Below are 21313 nucleotides of genomic sequence, written 5' to 3' on the forward strand. Positions count from 1 at the left end.
TTATATAAAGTTAATTTAACAATTTTACTTATAATTACAAACACTCATTGATCTCATCGGTTTTAAAAACAAATTTGCAACTCATATGAACCATTCTCGTCGCAAAAGTATTCGAAGATTATTTTTTCTAAAACAGTAAAACAGGAGGTTCGATTATGCTCAAACTTTTACAAATGAAATCCGCAATTGAAAATGTAAAATCAACTGTGAAATAAGTTCACTATAACAAAAGTCATTATCTGTATTCACTGAATATTCAAAACCTAAAGTTTTCATAAAAAACATCAAATTTATATAAAGAATAAAGAATAAACTAATACTGTTAATCATCATCATTGGATGATAGAACTATCTCTTCTACTACAGCCTCCTAGTAACTTTGATCTGCAATCGCTTCTCTAGCTGGTCCTACAACTCTTTCATAATATTTCAAGGTAGAAAGTAATATACCCGTATAGTCCAATTAACCGGGTCAGGAAGTCGAAAAGTTATGCAGGAGCTGGCCAATTACATTTCTAGGTGTATTTTGGTCTCAGAAACTCAAATTTCGAATTGGCCAAGCAAAATTTTTCCGGGAAAAACGTGAAAATGGAGAAAAACGGTAAATTTTTTTGTTTTTTGCGATTAATTCAAATACGACGCGGAATTTCGAAAAAAGTTTTGAACGAAAGTTGTAGATATTGAAATTGTACATCGAAATACGTCATCACACGTGCGTTTTTGTCCAATGGAAAGGAAATTTGAGCGAGTTTCCACGACCGAGCGGCACTGGGCCTTGTGATTCAAGCAGTAAAGCAGTTGGCCCTGCGCAGTAGCACTGCAACTCCAACGTTATTTTTCATTCTCTGCCTCTCTCTCTTTCTCACTTTCAACAGTTTAAAATATCAAATCACCAATTTTGTTCAAAGTTGGTAGACTTGTTACCTATACGGAGGTCAACATCTGTGCAGAGTTTTAGATCAAAATATTGATAAGGGACTTATCAACTGTTGAAAAAATATTGGACTTTATTTTATTAATTCGATTTCTCGGAGACTAGTAAAGAAACGGACATTATTCTTTTTTTAAAAGACGCGAAAACAGTTTCACTTTTAAAATGTAAATGGTAAAATCCCAAAACATTTATTTATGTCATTGATATAAACAATTTTTTCTAAAAATCGACGATATCTCAAAAAACGATATTTTGTTTTTAATTTGTGAACAATTGTGTTCCTTGTCATTTTTTACAGATGAAACCGTTGAGAAAATCAAGTGCCCGCTATTAGGATTAAGACAGCACTAAAATGAAACGAACCGCGCGCTAGCCGTTCGTCCGCTCGGCCGCTCGGCCGTCCGCTACTCGTGCGGTTCCAACGTTGCTTGCGGCAAATGCCTTTAACAAATAAATAATTTCATATTCTATCGGTCTACATGTATTTATTTAAATAATATATAAATTAGTTAATTAAATAAGTAATTAAATTTAAATTAAATTTAATGGAGGAGTCGTAGTTACCATTGACTGTCCTGCATAGCATCGTTTCTGTTGTTGCAAAGCATTTCAAAGTGTTTTATACGAGGTGTGTTCAAAAAGTAAGGTGACTTTTCAAATTTCACGGGCAACGTACTTTCGATTATCGATTTTTTTGTTTTCTTACGTTGGTACACTCTTCCCGAACATCTGTACCAAGTTTCAAGTGTATAGCATTTTTTGTTTGGTTGTGAGAGGCGTAAAGGTTTTGCGTGCTCGGCGATTTCTTGCTATCGAAAAATATGGATCAAAGGATTAGCATCAAATTTTGTGTAAAAAATAAAATAAAGTGCTCTGAAACACTTGAAATGTTGACGGTAGCATACGGTGAAACTGTTCTGAGTAAAAAAAATGTTTACAAGTGGTACAAACTCTTCCAAGATGGCCGGGAAGATGCCAATGACGAGCCTCGCTCTGGATGCCCAAGCACGTCAACAACTAATGAAAACGTTCAAGCAGTGAAGAAAATTGTTCTGGAAAATCGTCGAATCACTATCAGAGAAGTTGAGGATGTTGATATATCGCTTGGCTCATGCCATGAAATTTTTTCTAACATTTTGGGCATGAGACGTGTGTCAGCGAAGTTTGTTCAGAAATTGCTAAATTTTGACCAAAAGAACCGTCGCATGAGCATCGCTCAAGAACTGTTGAATGACGTTAACGACGACCCAGATTTACTCAAAAGAGTCATAACTGGTGACGAATCATGGGTATATGGTTATGATATCGAAACCAAAGTCCAATCGTCCCAATGGAAGAGCCCAGATGAGCCAAGAACGAAAAAAGCACGCCAAGTTCGCTCACTGTTTTCTTCGATTACCATGGCGTGGTGCATCAGGAGTTCTTACCATATGGACGTGCGGTCAATAAACAGTATTATCTTGAAGTTATGCGCCGTTTGCGAGAAGCAATACGAAGAAAACGCCCAGAATTGTGGAAAAACAATTCATGGCTTTTGCATCACGATAATGCCCCTGCTTACTCATCTTTGCTTGTGAGAGATTTTTTGGCCAAAAACAACACCACAATCATGCTTCAGCCACCATATTCACTGGATTTGACCCCATGTGACTTTTGCTTGTTCCCAAAACTAAAGAGACCTATGAAAGGACGGAGATTTGCAACGATTGAAGAGATAAAGGCTGCATCGCTGGAAGAGCTCAAGGCTATACCGAAAAGTGCTTATGAGAAGTGCTTTGAGGATTGGAAAAATCGTTGGCATAAGTGTATTGTATCTGAGGGGGGATTACTTTGAAGGGGACAACATAAATATTGATAAATAAATAAATATTTTTTATTAATTACGAAATTTTTAATTAATCTTGGCTGCAAATGATACTTTAAGAGCCATCTTACGAGCTAAGGCCTGTACCCTTGCGTCCGCGCTCCCGATTTTCTCCACGCAATCAGAAGAAACAATCGGACCAATTAACACATCATTGTCAGCTCCACTCCTCCCAAAACCGAGAGAGGGACTTATCACCCAAACACCCACCTAATATAAAAAGCGCTGCACAAGACCCAAAGAGCAAGTTCAAGTCCTAAAAGTTATTAGAGAAAGTTCAAACTGTTAGAGAAGTGCTAGTAAAGTTGTTAGAGTTAGAGTTACTTGCAAGAGTTGTATTAGTTCCAGTCAGTGATTGTAGTGACTATGTAAAGCAGAGATTGAACGAAGCACAGAAATCAGTAGTGTCAAGAAGTCAGCCAAAGAAGTTAGCAATATTCAGTTAAGAAGTCAGTCAAAGAGTCAAGCAGCCAAGCAACGGAATAAGAAAAACAAGAAAAATAAGTTAATGTAAAATAAAGACAAGCAGGCCGAAAGAGTGAATTACAAAAATAAAAAAAAGAGTAAGCAATCAAATTTTTAATTTTAATTACTTATCTCTCCTCTCTTTTAGAAGTAGATCGCAAATCAAAAATATTCCCTTTTGTCGTATTTGGAGACTACGTTTGATAGGCTCCAAATACAATTTATATTACGAAAACCGGGTTCTACTCTTGATAGGACCCAGGGTACCTCGCGCTCTCGGATTACAACTATTGATTGGAATCCAAGAACAGAAGTACAGGTTTAGTGGCACTGTCACCTTGGGTATTCTTAATTTTCGAATAGTGATCCCACTAGTTTATGCGAGAAATCGCAGACTAGCAACAACAGAACCCTGAGACTGCGCCAAGCCTCAGGTGCACCTGAGATGTGTCGTTGCCACGACGTCACACTCTTCATCTATTATCCCTTCCTCATCGATCTTAATAAAGGTTTATAGATGTGACTAAGATATTGTATATCCTCTTTTCTATTTAACGTATTTTTATGTAAACCAATGTGTAATATTTCGGATATTCTTCGTTTTTTATAATTCTTTTCATAATCCAATATCTTAGCTTTTTTCCAATCAAATTCGTGTGAGAACGTTCTTCTATGTGTAGCTACTACTGCATCTAAATCAATGTTTTTTTGTGTTCGTTTAATCTAATTTTTAAGGATCGCTTACTTTCACCTATATAGACCGCTGAACATTGTTTGCAGTTAAAACTGTAGACAATACCAGTGTTGTCTAATAAATCAGATTTTTCTTTTCCTAAACGGATAATCTCTTGTAATGGTTTTTGTAATAAAGGGATAGGCATAATGTTGTTTTTTTAACACAGATGAACATTTTTTGAAGATAATAATTAATTGCAACATCTTTGAAAAATGTTCATCTGTGTTAAAAAAACATAACATTATGCCTATCCCTTTGTTACGTCGAGGACGAGTCAGACTATTTTATAGCGGTAAAATTTGATTTTATTTATGAAAGAGGAGTTCCCGTAATTAAAGTAATAGTCATTTAATAGCTGACTTATATCTCAGTGATGCACTTACCCCTTCTGGGTTTAACCCTTTATTGATTAGTTTTTATGTACTTTGTACTATAAAAGAGTTTTTATGTATTTTTTACTATACCAAAACACATTCGCCGAGTATGATGGAGTAAATAATGTCGACTGCACCCAACTACTCGTACCTATTTGATAGGTTAAGAAAAAGACCGCTCTCAAACCAGTCTATCCACTACACGCGTCACCGATCGTGCACACACGATCACTTTCCTGCTCTCTACGTTCCTCGTCTTATAGTCCGCGCTCGAACCAGGCGGATTGCTACCGAATGCGCCGCCTCGTCTGACTCGAGCTACTCTCTCCTACTTGGGCTCGCCAAATTATGCACCCAGCCCGCCATTTGTTCCAGATGTACCTGTAACGCCAGCCATGCTCGCTCGTGCCAATTTATGCAGGGATCGGTGGGCGAATACCGGCCTCCGCCTGGAAATTTCCCTCTGCCTTCAGATTACCCACACGCGTAAAGCAATTTTAAAACACTAAATCCGAAGTGTCGCAAACCTGGCATGACATTGATGGCATGGCATCTAAAATATCGCGGTACGGTCTCGCCGTCTCCGCGACTCCTGTCGGTACCCCGGCTAGAACACTTTGCACTTCGAAGTCTGCTCACCCCACACGCATAGCGAATCCCGTCAAACGGATGACCATTCACAAATCCGTGACTGTTCCGACACTGTTCTCCTCTCTGCTGTGGCACCAGACTCGGCGGTGTTGTGCCCTATAGCTTTGCCTATTCCGAGTCACTCGTCTGAGCATTAGAGGGTGCGGCGTCTCTCACATTTAAGCTTCCGGTGCCGTCGCTGTGCCGTGTCACTGCGTTTCCTTACCACGGCTGCAATACATTCACCGCGACTTCTCCATCCGTGCAGGAACTTTTTTCTTTTTTACCTCGCGCGCGCAACTGAGCATTCTCCGACCATTCAATTGGAGTGACCTCGGCCTTCTTCTCCGCCTCTATTGCCGCCGGATTCGCAAATCTTCTCCCGGGCATTAATGCGTCTTTATATGCTGTGTCAGTCACGAGCATGTTATGGAAGCCCGGTGGTGGCCACTAGCACTTCTCTCCGCAGTCGCAACTTATAAATTTTAGATGAAATTTTATTCAAACAGTATGAGTTAAATGTATACATATGCAATTAATCGTAGTGATAGGATTGACCTGGGCTATTCCGGCCCTCTGCTATTCTAGCTACTCCGTAAACTGCTTGGTTGCTCTGTTCTACAGCTCTACCTTATTCTGTTTGAAGCATTTTTACTTTGATGGGTACGAGGTCCACATGTTATATACGTAGGTGGGCATTCGATATCGTATGGTTTATTAAATTTTTATTTATTCATATATACGTAAATTCACGAATGCTACAATATAACTCGATTTGCTATGATTTATAGGAACCGTAAATACGGTATCAAAGATATATATTGATATAAAATTATTGAGAAAGTATCTCAGCTCAGTAATTATCACCTGTCAAGTCGCTGGACATTGATATTTCGTCCTACATTAAATGTCGAGCAATCGAAAAGTCAAGGTGTAGGATGCCTTAATTTTTGAATTACTTACCTTTAAATTTCGCTAAGTTCGATCGACTAGATGTTTCAAGATATTCATGTTTTACAAATTTGACATTGAATGCATGAGCCACTATTTTCGATCGATTGTTGATGATTTCAATAAAAGGTTATATATCAATACGTTACGCTATGTATCAAACGTAACAGTAAAAGACTTAACATCCAGGGTGACGTTGGAGTTTGCTGACTTAGACTGCGTTACGACGATACAGGACATCGCGAACGCGATAAATCGTGAACTAAATACGGACTCGCAACGGAAAGTGCATCTCTTTGCGCCAAACGCATATGGGAATGCGCGAGCCGTTTTCGAGTTCGACACGACGGAAGCAACGAGACTGATAGGCAAAGAACGCATCAAAATAGGATGGATGAATTGTCGAATTCGACTCCGCATTCATCCTCAAAGATGCTTTAACTGCCTCGGGTACGGACATACGCGGAGGGAATATAGTATAAAGGGTCAGATAGAAAGAACTGCTGCATGAAATGCGGACAGACGGGTCTCGTGGGCAAGGAGTGTAAAACCACTACTGACTGTTTCCTCTGTAAGGGAATAGAAGGACAGAACCTGGCCCATGTGCCTGGATCAGGCGGATGCGCCGTATACAGAGCAGCACTGATGGAACTGAAGACGAAACAGAAAAAATGACCCTGACGATACTACAATGCAATGTGAACAGGAGTAGCGTAGCACACATGCTCCTCCCTCAAATTGCGACGGAGACGAACGTAGACGTGCTTGTTATAAGCGAACAATACAGGAACTGACCTGAGCAAATCGAACACGATGGCGATGTGGATACGCGGAAACGAAGCAATGCGAGTCTCGGCAAAGCGGGTGCGGGGCGGACTATGTTTGGGTGAGGGTAGGCACTGTCGTTATCTTCAGTGTACGAGGTGTGTTCAAAAAGTAACGAGAATTTTTAAATTTCGCGGGTTTGGAGAGTCCGCTTGTATAAAATTTTTTTTTATTATGTTGGTACACATGCCCCTGAAGTACGATAAAATTTTCAGCAATATTCATTGCTTACTTTTTAAGTGGCAGCCGCTAACGTTAGACGTGTTTTTCGAGCTCGGCGATTTTCGTTTGTGAAAAAAAATGGATCAAAGAATTTGTATTAAATTTTGCGTAAAAAATGAAATAAAGTGTAGTAAAGTTTGTCAAATGTTAACAAAGGCATATAGTGAGTCTGCTATGAGTAAAGCAAGGATTAATGAGTGGTATAAGCGTTTCCAAGATGGCCACGAAAACGTTGAAGATGACGAACGACCCGGACGCCCAAGCACATCAACAACTGATGAAAACGTGAAAAAAGTGAAAGAAATGGTTATGAACGATCGCCGAATCACAATCAGAGAAGTCGCTGATGATGTTGGCATATCAGTTGGCTCATGCCGTCAAATTTTTTCGAATGTTTTGGGTATGAAACGTGTGGCAGCAAAATTCGTTCCAAAATTGTTGAATTTCGAACAAAAACAGCGGCGAATGGAAGTTGCTCAGGAGTCGCTAAATGAAGTCAATAACGATGCAGAACTACTAAAACATGTTATAACAGGTGGCGAAACATGGGTTTACGGATATGATGTCGAAACTAAGGCTCAATCGTCCCAGTGGAGGCATTCTGGATCGCCAAGACCGAAAAAGGCTCGACAAGTGCGGTCGAATGTGAAGGTTATGCTCACTGTGTTCTTCGATTTTAATGGCATAGTGCATTATGAATTCTTGCCACAAGGTCAAACAATCAATAAGCAGTACTACCTACAAGTTTAACGTCGTTTGCGTGAAGCAATCCGGAAAAAAACGCCCAGATTTGTGGCAAAACAATTCATGGCTTTTGCACCACGATAATGCGCCTGCTCACACTTCATTGCTTGTTCGTGAATTTTTGGCCAAAAACGAAACTGTAACGATGCCTCAGCCTCCATATTCGCCAGATATGGCTCCATGTGACTTTTTTCTATTTCCAAAAATAAAGAGAACATTAAAAGGCCGTCGTTTTACAAGCATAGATGACATTAAAAACGAATCGCTGAAAGAGCTAAAAGCTATTACAAAGATCGAGTTTCGAAAGTGTTTCGAGGATTGGAAAAAGCGTTGGCATAAGTGTATTGTTTCCGAAGGGGACTACTTTGAAGGCGACAACATTAATGTAGATGAATAAATAAATATTTTTTTCATAAAACGAAAATTCTCGTTATTTTTTGAACACACCTCGTATACCTGTCACCGAACTATTCCGCGTTGGAGTATGCCAACAGACTCGTAGATATCGAAGACGCCGTGAGGGATATACCCGGAAATACGATCGTAGTGGGCGATTTTAACGCGCGGGCGATTGAGTGGGGTGTGCCGACGACAAACAGACGCGGACGACTGCTACTAGAGATGGCCGTGAGACTGGAATTAGTAGTGGTGAACGAGGGAAAGACGGCGACATTTAGACGACCAGGGTGGGATCAATCTATACCAGACGTGACCTTGGCCACAGACAGACTACTGACCTCAATAAAAGGATGGAAAGTTGTCGAGGAATATACAGCCAGTGATCACCAATACATTATCTTTGAAGTGACAGAGAAAAATACGACTAGATGAAGAGGTAACGTGTTACCCCCTCTACGATGGGACACGAAACACCTGGACAGAAAAGAACTCAACAGACTACTGCAAAACGCAGAGCCTTTTACGGAAACCACTCGAAGTGGTACGGACCGTGACTCAGCGGAGTAGTTAGCTGAGGAGGCGGAAAAATACCTCCGTCACCTATGCGAATCTACGATGCCGATAAAACGATACGGACGTGACCGGCGACAGATGTACTGGTGGACGCAAGATATTGCAGATATCAGATGCGAATGTCGCCGGCGACGTAGACAGACACAAAGACAAAGAAACAGACATGACGAAGAAGCTTCAGAGGCATACAAACTTGCCAGAAAAAGACTGAGACAAGCTATAATGGGCAGCAAACGACAATGCTGGAAACGACTCACAGACGAGGTGGACTCGGACCCGTGGGGGGAAGGATTACAAAATCGTGAACCGGAAACTAGGCGTCCGAGCTCCAGCGGAGACAAAAGACGCTAGGACAATGGAAAAGATAGTTGAGCGTCTTTTTTCAACACATCCTGACAGAATCGATGACCTGAACATGGACAAAGAAATGGAATGTCCTTGCTTCACAAGGGAAGAGCTCATACGAATGATAACCTCGCTGAAGATGAACAAGGCTCCTGAACCAGACGGTATACCGGGTGAACTGCTACGGTATCTAGCGACTCGGCGGCCCGATATACTCTTGCAGTTGTACAGTGAGTGCCTGACAGCGGGTGTTTTCAGTAAACTCTGGAAAAACGCGAGGTTGGTACTCATTGGCAAAGGCAAGAGAGATCCCGATAAGCCAAATTTGTATAGGCCCTTGAGCCTCCTCAACACGACCAGCAAATTATACGAACTGCTACTGAGATCAAGACTGAACGCGGCGGTGCAAGCCGCTAGCAACATATCGGACCGATAACACGGCTTCCGGAAAGGGCGCTCAACTATAGGAGCAATCACAGACGTGAGACAGGTAGTTGACAGAATGAACGAGATTTGCTATGGAACTAGACCAATAACGCTCCTATTAATATTAGACGTAAAGGACGCCTTTAACTCTGCTAGATGGGTGGATATTCTGAGAGCACTAGACGGCTTTCAGATGCCCGCCTACCTTCTAAGAGTTTTGAAGGATTACTTAAAGGACCGAAGACTGACGTATGAAACGACGGAAGGACGGAAGTACCAGAAAATTACAGCGGTGGTGGCACAAGGATCCATACTGGGTCCCGACCTCTGGAACGTACTGCACGACGGACTAATAAAGCTCGACATACCCCCGGACACGCGTCGCCTACGCTGATGACGTAGCAGCCGTAATAACGACCCGCGACACACATCTAGCTCAGCTCAAACTGAGACAGGCGATTAGGCGTTTGGACAGGTGGATGACGGTCCACGAATTGAGCCTGGCTCTTTTTAAGACAGGCTTACTGATACTGACGAGACAGAGAATAGACACGATAATACCGATGACCATAGGAATGGAACGACTGGTGACCAAAAGTGAGGTAAAGTACCTGGGGGTAACATTAGATACGAAACTAAACTTTTGGTCCCATATACAAGACGCGACCGCCAGAGCCAGCGAAAAAACCGAGACCAAGTATACGAAGACTGCTGATGGGCGTGACCCACTCCATCATGCTTTATGGAGCAGAGGTATGGGTCGACTCATTACGGGTGAGGAGATACGCAAAGACTATGACGAACGTAGAAAGAACGGGAGCGCTAAAAATCGCGTGCGCGTACCGAATGGTTTCGGAAAACGCGATATTCACGATCGCGGGCGTTATCCCGATCGACCTCTTGGCAGGCGAGAGGAAACGCATTTACGACCGACGTGCGACTGTAAGAAGGGCCGACGTTGCAACAGAGGAATGAACGAAAACGACAGAACAATGGCAGACAAGATGGACGACAGACGTTCAAGGACGATGGACCCACAGACTGATACCAGACGTTGGTCCGTGGAAGGACAGAAAACACGGGTGCTGGATTTCTATCTTACCCAGTTTCTGACCGGTAACTTCCCCAGACTATGTGTACTGTAGGGTGTCTTGGGACGACGCGGTGCACACGTTTTTCGTGTGCGACCGTTGGGTTGAGCAAAGATTGAGACTGGAGACAGAATTAGGGCCGATTACGCCAGAAAACGTGACGAACGTAATGTTGACAATAGCCGACGCATGGTGTAAGATCGGGCTGTACGTTACGAATGTGTTACGAAACAAAAAGACGGATGGATGCTTGGAAAATTGAATGAATGAGAAAACTTTAGAGCCTATTTGGAATTGATGAGTATTAAAAGGATGAATGTGTGCTTAGACACGCAATGACAGCCGCCCAGTCTGAAGTAATGTGATAAAAAGTTCCGGGCTGGTTGCGGTGCGAACAAGGAGAGATATGTTTAGTGGGTATTGGTGGCCTAAGCTACTGAGTCCCATACTTGGCGGATTTCCGTGAATTGTCCGTAAATGGATTCAGACTCTCCTCAACAAAAAAAAATCAATACGTAACGCTCTATAAACCTTCATGTTATTATTAATAATAATTTATATCTTTATTTTATTGTATTTAAAGTATTTAAAAGTATCAGAATAAATTAACTGTTGAATATTTATCTGTCAAAAAACCATATTCATTAGTTCTATTGTAAATTAATTACGTTGTATTAACATCTTGAAGCAGAACTTTTTCTTCGTTATTCAAAATGAATTTATAATCTACAATCGAAAAAAAGTTTCAGATGTATATCATATATGACATAATATATGGCCTAATAGATGATAAATTGATCAAATTTAGAAGAATAATTAGATATTTTTAATATTTATTATTTTATCACTTATTTTTTCTTTACTTCTTGCCCACAACTATGAAAATCACTAGCTCTAAATCCAGGTTTATATTAATACAGATATTACTGATAAGTATAATGAACATTACAGAAGCATTGTCTAAAGATAAAGCAGAATAACTTACTTAGCGAATGTTTTCTGTCAATAGTTTTCTTGCGTAAAATGTTGATGTCATAATTAGGTTGGTTTGTGTCCAAATTCTTTCCTGACGAATGATTCTCAACTATAAAATAATTGTGTTGCATTGTATCAATCTGTTCTAAATAAGCTCTTTCAGTTATTCCAATAAATGAATTTATCATACTATTAGAGATGTTGCAGCTCAAACAAATAGTAGTTTTGTTAGATTCATGCAACTGTTGTATTACAAAAGTCGTACGATATAAATGTCGCTGTGATGGTAAATTTATTGGGATGGCAAGAAAATAACTGCAAATAAAAATTATAGTTAAGAATTGTCACAATACATAATTATAAAATTAATATTTATGTATAACAATTGTAAACAAAGCTTCTTTTGAAATTCAAAAATAAAATCTTATATTAATTTTACTATGACAAAGGATATATTAGGCAACGTTAGTATTTTTTATCGATTCTCATCTTCATTTTCTACATTGAACAAAGTCTTAGCTACTAATCCGTTCTTTCTTCTGAACATCCCGTTTTCACATTTATTCCTACGATACATCATGGAGTATAAGAGATAGAGCTTTTGAAAAAACCAAACTTTAGTCCTAATTGTTTACATATTTATTATTCTCTTGTAACAGACATATGTACATATATATTCTACGTAGAAAGATAACCTATTGAATTTCACAAAAATATATTGATATACTAATACTGAAATTATTACTAACTACTCCTTGAAAAAGTTTTACCCTTCGCTATTTTATATTGTGAAAAAATCTTGAAAAATATAGATGTTATTATATCTCAAATTTGTGATTCGAAAATTGAAAGGTGACTAAATCGTACTTTAAAGTGATAGAAAGATTGAAAATAAGATCTCGATAAATTTATATAAATCTCGTATAGTTAGAAGTAAGATTTCTAGTTATTATTTTTGTAGATTTTTAGAGATGTTAAGAAAACTTGTTCGCAACACCTTTTAACTTCAGCGAGGCTAGAGACTCGACCTGCGTTGATTTAGACCTTGACCTCAATACTAAATTTCTTAGTTTCTAACATTCATATACTACGGGCTGTTCTTATAGTAGTATGATTTATCACCAGTCACATCAGAATCTTAGACACAAAATTCACATTATTTAATTGTCGAATGAGAAAACGCGAAGGAGTTGTTTAGCGAGAGATCAATTGAGCTTTCGACACATATATTATAACGGCATTCATAGCCAACCATGATGACAAAATCATTTTTAAATGCATCAAATACAATTTTATAATTTAAAATAGCAACATATCTTACTATTCATAATTCTATAAAGACAAATACAGAAATTATAGATCAGCTTAAAATTAAAAATAATAATGAAGAGGATACTCAAATCAAACATTTTAATACTAAAAACGTACTCATTTATAAAAAGACTAATCTAAATTATAGTTTAGAAGCAGCGTTAAAGACATTAGACTTAAGATTTTCAAGAAAGAGATTCCGATTGACCAACAATGTTTCAAATGAACTGTTGAATCCTAAACTATTCAGTTGAAATTCGTACATTCTTTATTTTTCTCTCACTTATTATTTGGTATATTTGATTATTCGAGGACTTACCTTTTAATAACTTGTCATTCTCCTATAGTATTTCCCCTTGAAAATCTGTACTGCTTAACTTTATCACATGGTGTAAAAGGAATTAATAATAATGCCACACTCGATATTTATTAATTCAAGAAAGAGATTTTATTTCAGAATCAATGATAATTAAATCCTTTCTTGAAAAATCCATCGCCTGTCGAGTGAAGGCAGTTTATTTGTGATTTGATTGGCTGAGACGTGCGCATGCACGTCATAGAATGTGGAAGTGTCCGAATTTGTATTGGTAATCCGTGGCCTGTCAAGTAAAGGCAGTTTCGTTATCGGATTGGTTGAGACGTTCGCATACACGTTATCGATCGTGAATTTGTTTGAATTTGTGTTGGTAAGGAGTGAATTAGTTGACAGTGCATTTACCTTTGTGGTTCACAACGTGGCTGCTACAGACAGCCTTCCTAATGTATTTGAATTAATTAAGAAATGGAACTTCAGACAACGATAATTAGATTGAATAACACTAGGGAAGTTAATATCAAAGTTTGAATTTACAATATATTCTTTTTCATGATATCATATATAGCAGTCGCGATGTCGCTGTCAAGCGGTGCGGAGGTGCAACCGCCTGACGCATCATCGCTACATAAGCATTTCAAGTGTCACCCAAATACAAAAGTAGGAGCAGTTGTGTGTCTAGTATGTGGAAATTTCTATCATACGAGTGAAATAGTAACAAAAATCAATGCAGGAAATGCAATTAAATTGATAAATAGTTCGTTCATAATATGCCAGGAACATCCAAATTTTGCACTAACTTCAAACTTACCATATGGTAACTTGAGTGAACAAGCAAGTGCTTTCATAGCACAGTTCAAACTTGTAAGCAGAGAGGAAATAAAACAAGAAATACTAAATGAACTCGTGCATGAGAAACAAATAATGAATGATAACGATGAACATATGGATTTAACACAAGTAAGTGAATTAGATGAAATACAACAACTAAAAGGTGAAAATAACTTATTAAAAGAACTCTACAAAGAAACAAAGGAAAAAAATGAATTACTAAATGAATTACTCATCAAAGAAAAGCAAAATAGGAATGAGTTATTAACAAAAGAAAAGAAAAATAAACCAAATAACATATTTAAAAATTCATATGCTGAAACATTGAGTTTACCAAAGCCTAAGCCAAAAAAAGTACCAAGACTTATTATCAAACGAACTAATAAAAATGATACCACTAATTTAGAAAATACCGTAGCTCATTATCTGATCAAAGATAAAACAATACAAACAAAAAAAATTAAAATAGTAAATAATGATACTATCATAATTAACTGCATGAATGAAGAGAGTATTAACAATATAGAAAAAACATTACACAAAAAAATACACACGTTTGCTAAAATTGAAAAAGAGCAAATTAGGAAACCAACTGTTAAAATTACTGGCATCAGCAAATCTTTCACTCAAAATATGCGAGACATTGAGTCAGATATAAACCAAAGAAATTTCCACAATTATGATGACAAAGGTAAAGTAATACACTCATACACTAATGAGAAATTGCAAACTATGACAGTTATAATGGAGGTATCAGCTAATTTGTACAAACACATTAGAGAGAATAAAAGCAGACTTTTTGTTGGTTGCCAAAACTGCAAAGTCTATGACATTATAAATACAAGCCCTTGTTATAACTGTGCTAGGTTTGGACATAGTGGAAGCCGATGTAAAAATGAAGCCACGTGTTACAAATGCGGCGGTAATCACACTGGTAGTCAATGTAATAATAAAACACAAACATGTCCTAATTGCACATACCACAATACTAAATACAAAACTAAATTTGATACTCAACACAGTGCAATTGACAGCCAATCTTGTGAAATTTTAAAAACAAAAATAAACAAATACATTGAAATGACAGACTATCCGATAATGCCAACGCACCAACGCTACTTCGGAAAAATAGAACGCTCGGCTGCAGAAAAACCAACAATTAACGCGCGTCCTGCTCTATCAAGCGGCGCATCATTAGCGTCATTAGCCTCCATATCCTCGCTCAACTTACATGGTAACAACAATACGAAATACAAATAAAAATGCATCCCATCGATGAAAATATTAGCAACGAAATTATTATTAATAACACTGACGAATTAAATGAGCACATAATAACAGAAAAGGAAATTATTATCTGTGTCAATATCAGAAGTTTGAATGCCAATTACACCAAACTTCTAACATGTATAAACAACCTACAAAAAAAACCAAGTGTTATAATATGTACTCAAACATGGAATTTACAACATTTCCTAGTCTTCAATATTGAAGGATACAGTATGTACTATAACAATAGTAGTATTAACAAGGCTGATGGCGTTGTGACCTACATCAGAGACGACATAATTGAATCAACAGAAATAATTCAAATACAAAATTTAAAAATTTTACAAACTACAATACAGTTAGAAAATGAAAAAACTATACTGTTAGCGGCTATATACAGATCACATGACCTACACAAACCACAATTCATACAATCAATCAAAACATACATAACTCAACACATAAAGAAAAAAAATTCAATACTAATAGGCGATTTCAACTGCGACATTTTAAGTCAAGACCCTTGGGATCAAGAATTCTTGCAAATGTTAATGGAAAAAGGACACCATCCAGGATTTAATACGATTATCAGACCTTCGCTGGACAACAACAACAGTGAAACATGCATAGATAATTTTTTTATAAAAATGGAAAATCACGCATACAAAACTTTCAACGTCAACACCCCGTTCAATGACCATTATCCTCTAATAATGGCGTTGCAGAACAAAACAAAAAGCATAAATCACTCACATAATAAAAAACAAATTAATTACCGAAAACTTCAACATATAGCTCAAACTATAAACTGGAATGAAAATAGTGAAACTAATGATACAAATAAATCTATCAATAACTTAATCATGAAAATTCAATATTGCCTTAAACAGGCAGAAAAGAAAAATGTCAAAAGCAAAACTATTAATAGCTTGAAGCCAAGAAAAAAATGGATCACCAAAGGCATAATAAACTCATGTAAAACTAAAGAAAACCTATATATTGAATGGAAAAATAATCCTCACGATACAATTAAAAAAAATAATTATAAAAATTTTATCAAAATTTTAGATAAGATAATTGCAATAGCAAAAGAAAAATACGATAAAAAAATCATAGAAATGGTGCAACATGATCCTAAGAAATTATGGTCAGTTGTCAACAACAAACTAGGGAGAAATACTCAGAATAACAAAACTATTGATTACATCACGGATAAAAATAATAGAATCACCAACCCAGAAGAAATTGCAAACAAAATGAACACACTTTTTTGTGAAATCGGAACGGAACTTAGCAATAATATAATACAACCGCGAAATGCAACGCTCATCCTTCCAAAAATAAACCCGAAAACAATATTTTTAAATTATACAAATGAACAAGAAGTAAAAAAAATAATTGACAGACTAAAAAACAAAAAAGGAGGAGTTGATGGAATTAATTCATTATTATTAAAATCATTAATCCACTACGTATCTAAACCACTTACACTTGCTATAAATAAGTGCATTATTAATGAAACTTGGCCTGATGCATTGAAAGAAGCGGATATTATACCAATCCACAAATCAAAAGAAAAACATTTAGTAAATAACTACAGACCTATTTCTCTAATCTCCAACATAGCTAAAATCTTTGAAAAAATAATACATAGAAGAATTCAATCTTTCATTGACAACTGTAATTTGCTTTCCACAAATCAATTTGGCTTTCGAAAAAACAGAAGCACAAAACATGCACTAAATTATATTTCAAACAACATTTATGAACAATTAGATGCAAGTAAACCTATAACAATAACTTTTCTGGATCTTGCCAAAGCCTTCGACACGGTTGACCACAAGATACTGTTACAAAAATTATACAACTATGGTATTAGGGGTAGTACCTATAACCTTATCAAAAGCTACCTAACAAATAGAAAACAATGTGTGAAGGTAAATAATGCAAGTAGCGATAAACAAATAATAAAAATGGGTGTACCTCAAGGAACTAAACTGGGTCCGCTACTCTTCCTGCTATACATAAATGATCTACTAACGATTCTACCAGAAAAATCCATACTATCTTTTGCAGATGATACAGCAATCATAGCTAAAGGTAAGAATTGGAAAGAAGCTGAAACTGATATGAACAGTTATCTAAAAAAAGTGGGAATTTGGCTTGCTCTTAATAAACTATCTTTGAATATAGACAAGACATCGTACATGGAATTTGGAAATTATCATGACAGTACGCCAAAAAATCTGAAAATTGAAATCTTAGGACATCCAATACACCGAGTCGAAAACATAAAATATCTTGGAGTTACTTTTGACAGTAATATGAAATGGGATTTACATCTACAAATCCTATACCAAAAAACAAAACATCTAACTTTTGTCCTATATAAGCTATCAAAAATAATAAATACTAGTACATTAAAAATGATCTATTACGCACTCTTTCACAGCATAATGACCTATGGAATTATAGCATGGGGAGGAGCGTACACAGGTCGAATTAAAGTAATACAAAACTTACAAATCAAATTACTAAAAATAATCTATAAAAACCAATTTGTGACACATGAATACCCACTTAACTTAGATCAATGCTTTTCGTTGGAATCTCTACTATTCCACTATGATACTTTTAAGGACAAATATATTGGAAAAGAAAGAAAAACAAGATTCGCCTCAATCCAACACCCAAAAAGAACACTAACTATCAGCATAAAAAACAGTTATGTAAGAGCAATTATGTTATACAATAAACTACCTAATGACTTAAAAACAATTAGCAACACGACAACAAGGAAAAACAAACTTAAAAAATGGATCAAAGGAAACCCAATATGGCAAATAGATTAAACTGCAAAAATATAAAACAATTAATTGATCTCTTTGGTACTCTGTATCCGACATCGGAAGTCCATGAGGATGCAGTAGACCATAACAAATTAATACTAGATATTAGAACATTTATTTGTGCAAATAACAATTGCAATTTATCTCATATAAGATCACATAAAAGAATCACTCAGTATAACTATGAAAAAATGCTGAAAGGATCAACACAAGACATCAACAGGATCACAAAGCTAGCTAACAGCCTCTTGAATAAAATGAAAACAACGACAGCTACATAAATTAACAGAATAAAATTTACCAAGTCCACACTCGAAGAACATAACATAAACAGTAATAACAAAATGTCCATAGAAACAGTTTTCGATGCCATTGATGAGATGGCATATGAAAATAACTATAGAGCACTGTCAAGAAAACCGATGCCAGCCCCTAGAAAACTGATAGAACAACCAAATTGTATCAGAATGACCTATGGAGACATAAACTATCTAGGCAACAATAAAGCCCTGTTAAACTTTGACAGAGGTATTCAAGGAACACAAATTTTCAGGAATTCAGCATCACCTCTAAAATATCAACCTCAATACCTAGACATTGTAGTTGTCGATGACATAGTGTTCACCTCAACTTGCAAATGTGTCTCGAGCAAACAACACAAAGAAATTTTTCCACACTATAGAGAAACTTGCGCAATAGGATTAACATGTCCAGCAAGATTAACAAGCACAGAACGTGTCATCTACAGAAGAACCAAGAATGCAACACCAGGATATTTCACTACAGCTAGACAGATGCTAAACAGAACATGGGATTAGAACAACAAATTAGGAATATCTTTATACAAATTATTAATTAGTTTTAAGTATTAGTTTTAGTTTATTAAACATGCCAGACCAGCGTACAGGAAGAAATTCCTCTGCTGGATTACATGTAATGTAATGTATTTGTATATCATTAATTATTATTAATGTATATTTACTCTGGACATAAATAAATAAATAAAAATAAATAAATATATTTACAAAAAACTCAAATAAATGAACACGTGTACACGTAATTTAAATTTATATTAGTGTATTTATGGCATGAAACAATTACTCTAGTCAGAGTGGTTATTAAAAGTAAATATTTACATAAACACTTTATTATCAAAGTAGTGACATAAGTAATGATATGTAATGATTTAATTACATGTATAATTCAAAGTGATGGTATATTATAATTTGAAATAGTAAGTTACGTTATTGTTAATGATATATTTTTGTAAGTCTATTTATCATCACGGATCAATATAATCAAAAAGATAAGAACAATCAAAATGTGAGCTTTCAACTTCACAACAATAGTCGTAAAGGTTGTTTTAAGCCACCTCCAAAATATCTGGAAAAAGGAGATGTTTTGTGTCCAACTTGTAAAAGAAAATGTTATAAAGTAATAGCTAATCGAAAATTGGAAGGTAGTGTGCAAAGTTCAATTAAAGATGTCGGATTGCATCATGGAAATGACCATGAAGTGGAATACATGGAAACAGAAATGGTATGTTCAGAGAAGTACAATTTTAATATAGACGATGAATTCAAGCTTGAAGGAAATAATCAACGTGATTATGTACTAAAAGCATTAAATGAATTGAATGATAAATTACATTTAAATAATATAAGTTTGATTGATCTGAAAAATCCTCGTATAGTTGAAGACAAAATTAATGCTCTCGTTGATTATTTGAAAGCTGCGATTCTAAGGAAACATAAAAATAATGATCAAAAGCATGAAAATAAAGATACCAGTGTGTTAGATTCTAATTTTATCGATGAATTGAAAGAAAAGTATAAAAAAGCTACTACTCGGTTTGAAAAAATTCACATTTTAACAATTCTTCCATTTTCATGGAGTATAGGTAAAATTCAAAAAGAATTAGGGTGCTCTCTTTATATTGCTTCAACCGCTAAAAAACTTCGTGCAAACGAAGGACTTCTATCCTATCCGCCGACGCGAACAAGAAAACATATCGTAACTGATAAGACAATAGAAAATGTAACATCATTTTTTTTGCAAGATGATATCAGTCGAATCTGCCGTGGGATGAAAGACTGTAAAAGTGTAAAAATTAATGAGAAACGAGAAAATATTAGAAAAATTACATACGCACTATTTAAAGAACAGTTTCCAGAAGATAAGATTGGATTCTCTACATTCTGTCAGTATCGACCAAAACAATGCGTTCTAGTAAGAGATTTAAATGGGTTTCATAATATTTGTCTTTGTATATATCATCAAAATTATAAGTTAATGTTGGATGGGGCTTATAAGTTTTTAAAAGATAATGATACAATTCCGATAAATCAAAAGGAAATTTTTGAACATATACTATGTACTAATCCTACTGAGGCATGTAGCTATAATGCATGTTTTGAATGTCCTGGCTTTGGTTTCTTAGCTAATAAATTACTAACTTTTTTCATAAACAATTCAATTAGTAGTATCAAATTCAAACAATGGAAGAATGTGAATGGCAGACATCAATTAATTGATGTTGAGTTAATTAGAGAACAGTATGTCCATGAACTAACAGTGCAGTTTGTTAATAAATTTGGCGTGGATGATTACGTAACGAAATGTTAACGTGATTTTGTAAGAACAACAATTACGAATTTGCAGGATAATGAACTTGTTGTAGTAATAGATGTTGCTGAAAATTATATATGACAATTTCAAGATGAAATTCAATCCGCCTAAAGATCAAATAACTATACGAGGTGTGTTCAAAAAGTAACGAGAATTTTTAAATTTCGCGGGTTTGGAGAGTCTGCTTGTATAAAATGCAATATAATACACATGCCCCTGAAGTACGATAAAATTTTCAGCAATATTCATTGCTTACTTTTTAAGTGGCAGCCGCTAACGTTAGACGTGTTTTTCGAGCTCGGCGATTTTCGTTTGTGAAAAAAAATGGATCAATTTCGTTTGTGAAAAAAAATGAAATAAAGTGTAGTAAAGTTTGTCAAATGTTAACAAAGGCATATAGTGAGTCTGCTATGAGTAAAGCAAGGATTTATGAGTGGTATAAGCGTTTCCAAGATGGCCACGAAAACGTTGAAGATGACGAACGACCCGGACGCCCAAGCACATCAACAACCGATGAAAACGTGAAAAAAGTGAAAGAAATGGTTATGAACGATCGCC

At 36.2% G+C, this 21313-nt stretch overlaps 1 protein-coding gene across 10 annotated transcripts in view; it reads right to left on the bottom strand.

Annotated features, from left to right (window-relative positions):
• LOC131669021 (inactive dipeptidyl peptidase 10) overlaps nt 1-21313 on the bottom strand; it is a 1674792-nt gene that overhangs the window by 441869 nt on the left and 1211610 nt on the right. For 9 of the 10 annotated variants that reach the window (XM_058943594.1, XM_058943586.1, XM_058943627.1 and 6 more), the window contains one exon: nt 11565-11869. In XM_058943594.1, coding sequence (XP_058799577.1) covers nt 11565-11869 — 305 coding nt within the window. The remainder of the gene's footprint in view (nt 1-11564; nt 11870-21313) is intronic. The other variant, XM_058943611.1, reaches the window with a different exon arrangement.

Source organism: Phymastichus coffea, unplaced genomic scaffold (assembly GCF_024137745.1).
Source record: "Phymastichus coffea isolate CEN01 unplaced genomic scaffold, Cenicafe_Pcof_1.1 PCOF00007, whole genome shotgun sequence".
Taxonomy (NCBI): Eukaryota; Metazoa; Arthropoda; class Insecta; order Hymenoptera; family Eulophidae; genus Phymastichus; species Phymastichus coffea.